At 42.6% G+C, this 12,562-nt stretch overlaps 1 protein-coding gene across 1 annotated transcript; it reads right to left on the bottom strand.

The window, feature by feature from the left end:
• Positions 1 to 200: 200 nt before the first annotated feature.
• On the bottom strand, positions 201 to 11,905 carry tfap2b (transcription factor AP-2 beta; the record flags this gene model as incomplete). Its single annotated transcript, XM_084082486.1, is given in 8 exon segments — positions 201 to 495; positions 4,506 to 4,647; positions 5,014 to 5,132; positions 5,241 to 5,463; positions 6,750 to 6,798; positions 8,422 to 8,427; positions 8,430 to 8,894; positions 11,834 to 11,905. Coding segments are annotated over 8 exon segments (1,347 nt in total). The 5' UTR covers positions 11,882 to 11,905.
• Positions 11,906 to 12,562: the final 657 nt, after the last annotated feature.

The raw sequence follows: 12,562 nt of genomic DNA, 5'->3' as shown, positions 1-12,562 counted from the left end.
AGAATCTCGTCTCCTCCTTCTCCGCCTCTTCCTCCTCCTCAGCCCTGTGTGTGGTAGGTCAGTCTCAGTGGCGTAAAGCTAGAAGTAACGGTGTTAATGGCTCTGTGTCTGTCTGTCTGTCTGTCTGCCTGCCTCCCACTCTCCTCTCCTCTCTCGTCAATCCTCCTCATCGTCCCTCCTACCCCCCACCCCCCCGGGTTTCATTTCCGCTGCTTCTCGTCTTTGTCTCCGGCCTTGTTAGCGGCCTCGCCGTGCCGGCCGCCGGATGGGTTGTTGTTGAGGAACATCTTGTCGAGTCCTTTGAGAGCCTCGTTGAGGTAGTTCTGGAGAGCGGTGAGCGCGGCGCAGATGGCGGGAGAGCCGAAGCCGTGCGTGATGAAGGAGAAGTGGGAGAGGCAGCTCTGGATGCCAGGCTCCAGGATGGGGGAGGGACGCGAGTTGCCCAGTGGAGTCCTGTCCTGGGCCAGCAGGTCTGTGAACTCCTTACACAGCTGTCTGCAGGGAATGGGGAAGAACACGGTATGTCAGGGATGGAGTATATTGCACTGCACAATCCTGTTAACCACACTTAAACCCTTTATACTGTTATACGCCATAGACAAAAAATAGCAATTCTACAAGCTCACAACACATGGCATTGTGAGGTTGTAGATCTGCTATGCGGCCCTCACACCTAGAGTTGGGCCGCACATCTGTTTTTTACTGGAGAAAGCAAAACATAGCAAAACATAGCTTACTTTTATTTGTGGTATTTTACAAACACCATATTTGGTGTTTGGTGTCCAATTTAACAATTGGATTCATTGCCTTAAAATAATGTTTAAAAGTTCAGCATTTAACATAATTGTACGGATTCACTGTATTGGTCCCACTTCATACTGTTGCTGTAGAATTTCCCCTGTGCTACAAAGCTAGCTATCTGGAGAGCACTATAGTAGTAATAGTAGTAGTTGTTGTATCAATTCAGTGGATGGTATATGGATTGGGGGAGTTGGAGAGGGGATGAGGATGCCACTGTAAAATGCCTTAACCACATGAAGCCTAGCATTCATGTAGATCGGCTGTTTTGGACGAAGAGATTTGGCGTAGACGGAAAAAGAAGCAGTCCAGTAGAGTCCTGGGGGACCCTTGTCAACAAAGTATATAGGGTCTAAAATTGTTAAATATACCCACATTGCCTGTACCAGTGGTTCCCAAACTGGTGGTCAGGACCCCAAATTGTTTTGGGGGGTCCCCAGATGATTAGCTTAATGTGCAATATTGTTTTCTCACTCAGCAGTAAACAAACCAACATACAGTATAAGTGTATAAAGGGTATCTGGTATCTGTATCAAATATTACGTAAGAAAGAGGCAAACATTGTGAAAATAGACGATCTACAAGTAGTTTGGCTATTTTCACAACATTTATCTGTGGAACCGAGTCAAACTAAATGTAATGCCTACAATTCCAAGTGCTTGTCACAGTTCAAATAAGATTATTTTGGGGGGTCGTGACCTGAAAAGTTTGGGAACCCTTGGCCTATACCATCCAGAATAATCCTAAATCCCATATTAGGGTACGGCCACACCTAACTTTGAAATGTGGCCGTCTTTTTGCGCTGCTTTCCGTGTGAAAACGCTCGGTTGATGTTTTTAACTCTTCCAGCGCCATAGTTACAGGACGGTTTTATATATTTTACTCTGTGGGCACAGTTGTTTTTCCCCTTTAATTAGGCCTATACTGATTGTAATATTAGTATATAAGCTCATTCTACCAGTACACTTACCCAAAGCCACTCATGTATGTCACATGGATGTATGTATAAGCAAAACACACAACATGTTGCTTAAATAATGTAAACTCGGAGTCGAAAGTATAAGCTATACTGTACACCAACACATAAACATAAACATCACCATTATACTCCTTGATCAATCTTGAATGCTATACAGTACATAGTCAAATCTTCAGTGTTCATTTAACTCTGACAGTGTAAAATCTTTGTCCATTTTTACACTCTCTGTGTTAAGGAATGTGTGAATAGAATATTGGTCCTATACAGCAGTGGTTCCCAAGCTTTTAACTCAAGAACCAAAAGAGAAATTAGACGTTTGCCCGGGACCCAAGTGAAAACAGCAGATCTACAAGCTCACAGCACGTTGCATCGCACTGAGTTGTGAGCTTGTAGATCTGCTATTTTCACACTTCTTTTAATTATTTATGGGAATAATTAGATTTTTTCGTTTTATTTATGAAATACTTTTGAAATAACATATATACAGTATATATATATATATATATATATATATATATATATATATATATATATATATATATATATATATATATATATATATATATATTATATATATATATATATATATATATATATATATATATATATTCTTTTTTTTTTATGCAGGAAGATATTTACTCGCGACTGAGAAAAATTGGTCCACGACCCAAAGATGTCATGGGAAACAGCTTAGGCATTATTATATCACAAAGCACACACTCTTACATTTCCGTAAGAATGTGACATTTGAAAGATGCATCTTCAAGAAGGAGTCCACAGTCTATAGGTACAACTTTAGGTGAATGCCATCCCAACTACATTCAGAACTCTGTCCCTGATAGCTTTATATTTTATGAAGGAATAGTGGGGAAAACAACCTCACCATCATCCATCCTTCTTGTTAGGGCTGGGCAATATATAGACGTTATATCGATCTCATGATATGAGTCTAGATATCATGTAGGATTTATGTTGCTGATTTTAATCACTTAGGCCCTATTTTATACTTTATTCTATTAAAAATCTTCACAAATAGTGAAAATAGCTGATCTACTAGCTGACAACGCATTGCATCGCAACACATTGTGAGCTTGTAGATTGACTATTTTTGCTATTTTGGAAAATGTTTGCAAAATGTTGAATAAATGAAAACATTTTTGATATCATCACAAAACATAAAATATTATTGTCACGATATGGATATTCGGTATTTGGTCAAACAATATTGTGATATTTAACTTTGCAATATCGCCCAGCCCTACTCCTTGTTAAATTTCAACAAATCACCAAATGAACTTAGGCCTCAGAAATTTTGGAATCACAGGCCCCCCACCCCCCCACCCCCCATTCCCCGTCTCTCTCTCGCTCTCACAGGCGCACACACCCCTATAAGCAGCCCAGGGGCAGAGCTACAGCGATGAGTGACAGGCTGGGTTGGGTGAGCCCAGCTGGGGTTAGGGGGTCGGGAGTAGAGAGGAGAAGCTGCCACCCCAAGGCTACACTCAAGGCTCCGACTGTTGTTTTCTGACGACTTGAAACACTCCACTGCTAAATAATGAATTTTTAACAGGCGAGTACCAACCCACCACGTTGGAACAGGTTCGGATCTGAGCATCAAACGTCCACACTGCTCAACACACAAGGTGTTGTGTATATAGAGGTGTATGCGCGTGCATGCATGCATGCAAGTACAGGCAGGCACACAGACACAGACATACAGACACACACATGCGCATGCACGTGTGCACGCACGCACGCACGCACGCACGCACACACACACACACACACACACACACACACACACACACACACACACACACACACACACACACACACACACACACACACACAGAGATGGCTGAAGATGAACAAACTATAACACTGTAATAATACTGTTCTGATCAGAATTTTATGTTTTTCTTTTCTTTAAAGTTTCATGGGCAGAATGATTGATAATGCTAATTTTGTGAAGATGTATGTGATAGAGCAGTCTCAAGCCAGTATGATTGAAAGAGAGCTTAAATATTTTCAAGAATTGTCTTTTTCCTGATAGGCTGAATCAGTTTGTAAACCAAATCACTGATTTAAAATCAAAGACCACTGAATTAATTTACCCAGCAAAGCAGCCGTATGAAAATTACGTTTTTATGTATTTATTTATTTCTGAACTGTTCTCAATGGAATCATAAATCAAAATCCTTAAAAAATGTTTCCCATCAGACATTAACAAGTTCTCATAGGAAAAGGAAAGAAGTATTAATGGAGGATATAGGCTACAGTGTATACCAAATTGTATGAATTTATTTTAATAACGCAGTCTCACGGTGTTAATTGGTATTTAAGAGTAAATATTGCTCCCTGGTTTAAAAAAAAAGAAAGAAAGAAAGAAAGAAAATAAAAATGGGTAATATAACTTGACATGGCATTGATCATTTTATTGGTGGTTTTGATTTAGGCTACATTTTTAATTGTAGATAATTGTAATTATTAATTATTACAATTGATCTATATGTTTCTCGTATCATGTCCCGAGTCATCTTGGCTCTTGGGCCAAAATTGTAGGCCTGTTTCAACTCGCCAATCTCATGCGACCGAAGAAATAATAAAAAACAAATCACCTCCAGTTTCCTTCAAACGTAAACTGAACTCCATTCGTTGTAACATGAATGTATGTATCATGTATGTGTGTGGTGTGTAAACTACATGCCATCTGCTGTGCATGACTCACTTTGTTGCCAGTAGCATGTTTTTCCGCGCGTGGAGCTCGCTGGGGTCCGCGTGCTGCCGGTTGAGGTACTCGCTCACGGCTTTGGTGGGAAACTCCGTCTCGCAGATGTATCCGAAGTCACGAGCCAGGTGGACCGCTTCACCTGAAAGGGCGCGTGGATTCGTGTGTCAAATAGGCTACAGATTCACTGAATAAGCTACTCGTGGAACTACTCTTCCGTGATAGTGATTGTGGGGACAGTGTGGCGACAGTGGGGAAATAATCAGCCTGGAATGCCAAAATGGGTATAGTTTATTATTAATAGCTCTGGTTGTATAGCGTTAGGAGGAGGAGAACTCCTTCTAACGTTATAGCTAAGTTTGCTATACTGTATATTCACTTGTTAACTTAATGGTTGTAGCTAGGCTATATTATTAAAATAATAGGTTATTTGGATAAAATAAGCTTATAGTGACACCTTCATATGGAGTTATAGGCCCTAGCCTATATAGCCTGGCTAAAAGCCTACCTTCTACTAGAGATGTCAGTAATGTGACATTGGCAGCCTTGCGTCTTCCAGCGGGTAAATTCAGTCCAATCTTCTCCAGCTTCTCTCTCAGAGATCTTCCACCGTTTTTGGACTTTGCTCTGAGAAAACGAAACGGATTGTTTAAAAATGCGTGCCAGTGCGACACGTGCTGGGTTAAGTTTTAGCAGGCGTTTTACGGGTGGCAAAGAGGCCCCATTTTTTCTTACCTTCTCAGCACGCCTCCCAGCAGAGAGGCGTTGAGGCACTCTGGTGGGGACAGTCTCCTCTGCACCTCTCCCACCGTCACCTTGTACTTGGAGGTGGAGCTGAGCAGGGACAGGCGGCCCGGCACCGAACAGAACACCTCGTTGATGTTCACCGACACTCCGCCCATCAGGCCGTCCTTCCCCAGCATCAGAGAGCCCATGCTCTTGTGGTGTGGCATCGGAACTGAACCAGGGAACACAAGTCACGAAAACGTTATCTCTGTCGGTCGGTCGGTCGGTCGGTCTGTCGGTCTGTCTCTCTCTCAACACACCACCACCGTGCAACTCGGATCGGAATTACAAACGGATCAATCGAAGGATTCGAACTTGCCCTGTGCATGGTTGCAAGTAGATTGGGTACAGTAGGCCGGCCTACACACATGACAAGAGCGTCATCATTTGTGTCGTTTCAATGAATGAACACAGGTGCCGGGTTAGATTTAAGAATAGCAGTTAGAGAGTGGCTCTCAAAGTGGGGCCCGGGGACCCCTAGGGGTCCTTGGGGGGTGACCCAGGCCCTGGGACCCCAGCAAAATTAGTTGAAATAGCATCAAAATCAGTTTAACCACAATATCATATATCTCTATGCTTTGGCTATTCAAAATAGCCAACCTAGCTCACTGTTGCATCATGAATCATGATGCATTATGAGCTTGCCTTGTAGATCTGCTATTTTTTAAATGTTAAAAATGTGGAATAATGTTGAACATTAAAACACAAATCTTCTCTTGGGGGTCCAAACAAACGGCTACACATCAATTTAGGAATCCTTGGCGTGAAGAAGTTTGAGAACCACTGAGTTATGATGATATTCCTGCTCGGTTGGAATGGCACTTGGCACCGAGTGTGTCCCAAACTGTGCCTGAGTGTTTGACATGGGGTCCTCTCTCTCTCTCTCTCTCTCTCTCTCTCTCTCTCTCTCTCTCTCTCTCTCTCTCTCTCTCTCTCTGATGATGTGCGGTGATTTAGTTACGGGACGTTGAGTGAGTGAAGCTCCCCGCGGGCCATTTAAGCCGCTGATGTAATAAATGGCACCGCTCACGGAGATCTCGTGAGCTCGTTTAGAAGCTAATCTGCGGTATTATCCCCCGCGGAGCCATCAAAACCCCTCGCTGCTGGGCTGGCCCCGCGCGCTGCCTGCCTGCCATGCTTTACGCCATTAGAGAGAGCATTAACACGGATCGGATGAAGGAGCTTCTCGCGGTGAGATCTTAACCGGCCGTGGAAGAGAGACGGGGAGGTGGTTAATGCGATTTTTGGAAGCGCGAGTCAATCAACAATCGATAATATCATAATGAGGAATGTCTCGCGACATTAAATAACGGTACATGGGCGCTTCATTAGGTCGAGGAGGCGTGGTCACGGATACAGCTAATGCCAGAGAGAGAGAGAGAGAGAGAGAGAGAGAGAGAGAGAGAGAGAGAGAGAGAGAGAGAGAGAAGAAAAGAGAGTGAATGAGTGCGTGCGTACCTTTCTTAATTACTGATTGATCCAGGATGCTCATTCCGTTGTCATCGACCTGTCAGTGAGAGCAAAGATGAACATATACACAGCATTAGACTTTCACTGAAAAATAATCGTATAGTTTAACCTTTCTGGCAAATAATTGGTCATCATAATATGGACATGGGATTCAGTCTGCAGTAAAAAAAATATAGGCCTATGTATTGCACCTGGGAGCATTTTTGTGTCGTTAAAGTTATTTGATATTAATGTCTCTGTGATAGTCAAATCCGGCTGATGATCTAGTTTGGATTTAGCTCATGTGTTGCATCTTTCTGTCTCTCATACAACTCAACCTCCTCTACGGTTCTCTAGGAACCATTATTTAAATAATCTCGTCTCGTGAATTAATCAAATTCCTCGTGAAATAGACCTGCTGTAATCTATACAGTAGCCTGTCATTATAATCATTATAATTATTATAATCATTATTATAATATTACTATTATTGCAATAAGTGGTAAACAAATCCTTGAATATTGCGTCAAAGCCAACGTAAATTTTATAAAACCATCATGGCAGAATAGCCTTAAATCAGAAATAAGAGCCTATTTAAGTTTTTTAAATGGCAACATATTCTTAAAGCTTATGGCCTCAATAGGGCCAATTCTACAAAGCTTATAAAGCAATATTACATTTCACAAAATGTAATATTGCAATAGGCCAGTTCCATTAAACAAGAGTATTTGAAATACTTGGTAATAATAATATACTAGCATCATCATCATCATCATCATCATCATAATAATAATAATATAATAGTATAATCAATTGCATTTATTTTATATTATAATATTTTGGTGGTAAAAATCAAATCAAATTGTCATGAAACGACTAGAGTGTTTTGTGTTATTACAAATTGTGGCAGACTAAAAGTGTCAGACTTTCTCATTCAGTTATGTTTATTGACATGGCGTTGGCTAATTGTTTGAACGATGCATGAGCCGTGTGTCAGTAGTGCACACAACATTGCATTTGAGCTCCATTTAGCAATTTCAACTACAAACTATACCCATAGCCAGCTATAAAATATGGAGATTGTGCTATTGTGTCTCTTTTAAGACAGTTTTGTTACCTTGAGGCCATTTGCATTATAGGCTACAGCTGTGGTGACCCCATGCAGCCCTGGGCTGGGGGAATTTAAGTTCGTTGACCCTATAACCCTAATAGCAATGATACATGGCAACATTAAATTATATACCATTTGATCAACAGTTATGGCATTCCTTGTAGATGAATCACGGCAATTGTAATGTTTAAACTTCCAATATCAATATATAAATTTAGCATACCACTAACACCAATGCTATATTCCTGAATGTTGTCTTATCGTCAGTCGTTCAAAACTGTTATTCCTAGAACGTTGGAAATTGTGTTGGCCAGTGGTTCTCAAAGTGGGGTCTGGGGATCCCCAGGGGTCCTTGTGGGGGGGTTCCAGGAGGTCCCCAGCAAAATGTGTTAATACAGCGTCAAAATCAGTTTAACCACAAAAACAAAACAAAAAACTGTTTAACATTTGGAATATTTTTTTCAAACTATTTTCAGATGGCTTGACCTTGCCAAAAAGCTACATTATTTGGCATGAAAAATATTGAGAACCACTGTTATAGGTAATTAACCTATATGATGTGTAAACCACTGACTGACCTGATCGTCCATGCCATGCAGCCCATGCAGCAGTCCATCGGACATGCCGTGCTCTAATCCCGGGTGAGTCGAGTGGAGCAACACGTCAGGCCGCCGCACGCCGCCATAGTCCCGCCGTGGGTCCACTAGTCCGGACAGCTGGGGGAGTGAAGCTCGGGGCTGGGCCAGTAAAGAGGAGCTGTCCACCATGCGTTCCCCCCCGGCCGTGTCCTGTCGCTGCCGCGCGCCCCACGCGCCCTGCTGGGTCTGGTGCAGGGAGTTGAGGGAGTAGGGGTCGCCGACATGGGAGTACGGGTCCTGGCTCTGGTAGTGAGCTAGCGGCTGGTAGGGAGGAGGGAAGTACGGAGGCTGGAAGTCCGAGGAGGGCGCGTGAGAGAGCGGCGGGGCGCTGGAATAGGGTCCGGCGTGCGAGCCCCCCAGCTGGGACAGGCGAGAGCTGTGGCTCGGGACGCCGTCATGCCGGTCCTTCAGGGAGGTGAAGAGAATCACATGAAGAAGGATATACATAAATGAAAAGGGTGTTATCTTTAATTCACAGATTTACACACATTTTCACGATTTTTCAAAAATAGCCAAAGAAATCTAAAATGACAATGCATGAACACAGCTAGGCCTGGGAAAACAAGCCAACTCAAACAGCAAATATAGCAATCGTGCATGCAAACTTAAACAACATTATTATGCTGTTGATGATATGTTAGGGTGTCGTCTAAGAACAGAAGCACAAATCCGTCCAAATGAAAGCCTATAGGTTATATAATGGGCCTACAGGGAAAAAAACGTTGCATCAGAAAAATAAAATCATTAGGCTACTTTTTGCAGAAGGCAAAGCTATAATATCAGACTTTTCGATGAATTGAATACACATGGGCCCTACTGGAAACAAGCCATAGTGCTTTCTTGGGTTTTAATCCTTTTAGCAGACCTTGTATAGAACTGTACTTTCCGTGTTTTTTTGGCAAACTGTTAATAAAGTATTCAATCAATCAATCAATCAATCAATCAATCATTCAATCAATCAAAGAATCAACACATTTTGGATTAGACTACATATTCCGCAGCGACAAAACTCACCGTGGTGGAATAGTGGACTAACATCTGTTTACCGTCTTGCTGCCTGGTGCCACAACCGGGCTCTATAGCCAAATAACGGCAAACCAGTAGGACTATAGACTATAGACCGGACTAGGACACCGCAAACCACGCACAGAAGCACGGGGTGCAGAAATTCATAACATTAGCGCACAGGATTAATTCCAGATAAAAATAAACAGTTTTGTATTGCTATAGTCTTCTCCCATACAGAACCTTCTTCAGCCCGAAGCTCACGCCGCTCTGAGTGTGTGTGTGTGTGTATGTGTGTGTGTGCGTGCGTGCGTGTGTGTGTGTATGTGTGTGTGTGTGTGAGAGAGAGAGTGAGCCCGGTGCTCCTCCCGCCTCTACCCCGGTGCGGTGTAATTGTTATTCATGACTGAGACTTACAGGAATATTAATGCGCACGAGGCAGGGGACTGGCGACACACCAAGCATGGAAGCTCTTGCGCAACAACCCCGAGTGACGTTTCACGCGAAAGACAGTGCGCGTGCAGAAAGTGAGAGGTGTCTAGTCTCTCTCTCTCTCTCTCTCTCTCTCTCTCTCTCTCTCTCTCTCTCTCTCTCTCTCTCTCTCTCTCTCTCTCTCTACCAGTCAACCAGGTGCCAAAATAAATGGAACCGGAACAGTTGTGCATTTTGGGGACCTTTTTACGCACAAAGGAAAGCAAGCGCACACTGGCATCATATTAAAACGACCTATGCCCCTGGTAACTTGTAGCCATAAAAAAAGAACAAGCAAAAATAGCAAAAATGTCCAAACTTGGTTAAACTTTATCTCTCCATTGCTCCCCAAGCACGAAGCAATATTTCACTTTTAATGAGCCCTCGTAAACCAGACACTTTTAATTTACCTAATCTAGGCCAGAATAAACGACCCAGCAGTGCCAGCACACCCGCTGCAGCTGTTTTTGACAGCCTGCTAAAAACACACACAAGTCACTGTCGTGGGAAGGGGACACGCGTCACGCATGTCCCCTTTCACCCATGCTGTTTTAGGTTATTTTCTCCGGTGACATCTCGCCGGTGAAAAAAACCTAAACAGTACTAGTATTGTATGCCGGTGTTTCTCAACCTGTGGATCTGGATTCCCAGGGGGGTCCCCACATGATTTTGGAGGGGGTCCCCATATGACAGTGAAGTGACAATTTAAGGACTTTTAAGACCTTTTTGATACCTCAAAAAAAGAAAAAGAAAAGAAAAAAGACCATTACTGCATCAAAAGTAATCAACAAACTATACTATAAAAACTGGTCAAACATTGGCCAAATTGTCAAATAATATAAGAAGCAAAAAGAGGCAAACATAAGAGGCAAACATTGTGAAAATAGCCATAATATCTGTGGAACCGAGTCAAAATGCCTCAACTCCTACAATTCCAAGTGCTTGTCAGGGTGAGTGTGTGTGTGTGTGTGTGGGGGATGGTCCCCAGTTCAAATATGATTATTTTGGGGGGTCACTCACGGCCTGAAAAGGTTGAAAAGAACCACTGCCATAGTCCTCCACCGTCACACCGTGAGAGAGAAGCCATGTGCGGCACGAGACATGGGCGTCCCACCGAGAGAAGCCGAGGGCTGCCCGCACAAAGAGCGCAGAAAGGGCAACTATAGCGAGGCCCTCGGAGGGCCTCGCTATAGTTGCCCTTTCTGCGCTCTTTGTGCTCGAGCCCATTCAGCGCATAGTTTCACCCATGCAGCGCGTGGCGCTTCCTTTTGCTCCGCTACTTTTTTATTGTTCTGGGACCAAAGCCAAATGATTTACATACTTCTCTGACACATGCTTCGTTTTCACCGTCTACATCTCACTGGATCTGTATTTATGTATTAGACAATTTAATTATTCGATTGTTTTGAGGGACTTTTTCAGCATGAAGCTTTATTTTCTATAAAGAAATAAAATAAAACACCCACATATCTATTGAAGTCTATATCTTGATAGATATTCAACCGTTATCCGCATCAAATTCTTCACTAATCTACTATGCTATATTAAATAGATAATAGCTAATAATAAATTAAATCAACGAATTATCTATAGATAGGCGTTTTCCAAACACGTTTCCCAAAAAAAAACTCTTCATAAAGCACACTACTAAGTACTGCAAAAATAATCAAGCGACACTCAAACAAAATATAACTGGATATTCATTCAATCGAATAGGCTGCCGTCCAGTTTCTAATCCACAGCCGGCACTGCAATATAAAATAGGCACACAGTGTAGAGTAGACTATGTTAATTAAATAACAATTCATGCATTGTAAAATCAGAGATAAGGAGCCAATTTCCCAAATACATAAGCAGCTGCACGTTACCTCATAAATATCTTCATACTTGACATTCTCAACTAGCTTCCACAGCATGGTCTCTCTCTGGTGTCTGTAAACTGAATGCACCCAAGTGAGAGGTGGATGCCTCAACTCTCTCTCTCTCTCTCTCTCTCTCTCTCTCTCTCTCTCTCTCTCTCTCTCTCTCTCTCTCTCTCTCTCTCTCTCGCTCTCTCTCGCGCTCTCTCTCTCTCGCTCTCTCTGTCTCTCTCTCACACACACACACACACACACACACACACACACACACACACACACACACACACACACACACACACACACACACACACACACACACACACACACACACACAATTTGTCTCTCTCTCACTCACTCATTCTCCCTCTCCATCTCTCTCACTCCCTCTCTTTGTCTCTCTCCACCCTCCTCCATGCAAGCAGGCAGACCTTATGAATGGGAAACCCATACAAGAGTACTACTAGTGATGTGGGGCATGGGTTGAGAGCAATGAGGCATTTGTAGCTTATAGGGGACATAAACTAATAAAAGAATTGTCCATGTAAAAAAAAACATATATATATATATAAGCACTATACAAGTATAGGCCCACACCTGGGGTACCCAACACATATTAGAAGTAGTCATTCACTTGTAGCAGGCCAGTCAGAAATGTGACGCAGTAAGTACATAATATGTTTATGTACTTACTGCAAATTGAATTTAAGTGAGAATAAAATGAGTGGCATAGAGCCATAT

The sequence above is a fragment of the Gymnoscopelus microlampas genome (genome assembly GCF_963454915.1).
Source record: "Gymnoscopelus microlampas genome assembly, chromosome: 16".
Lineage (NCBI taxonomy): Eukaryota > Metazoa > Chordata > Actinopteri > Myctophiformes > Myctophidae > Gymnoscopelus > Gymnoscopelus microlampas.
Note: the sequence above shows the minus strand (reverse complement) of the source record. Positions and strands in the feature narration are given on the sequence as shown.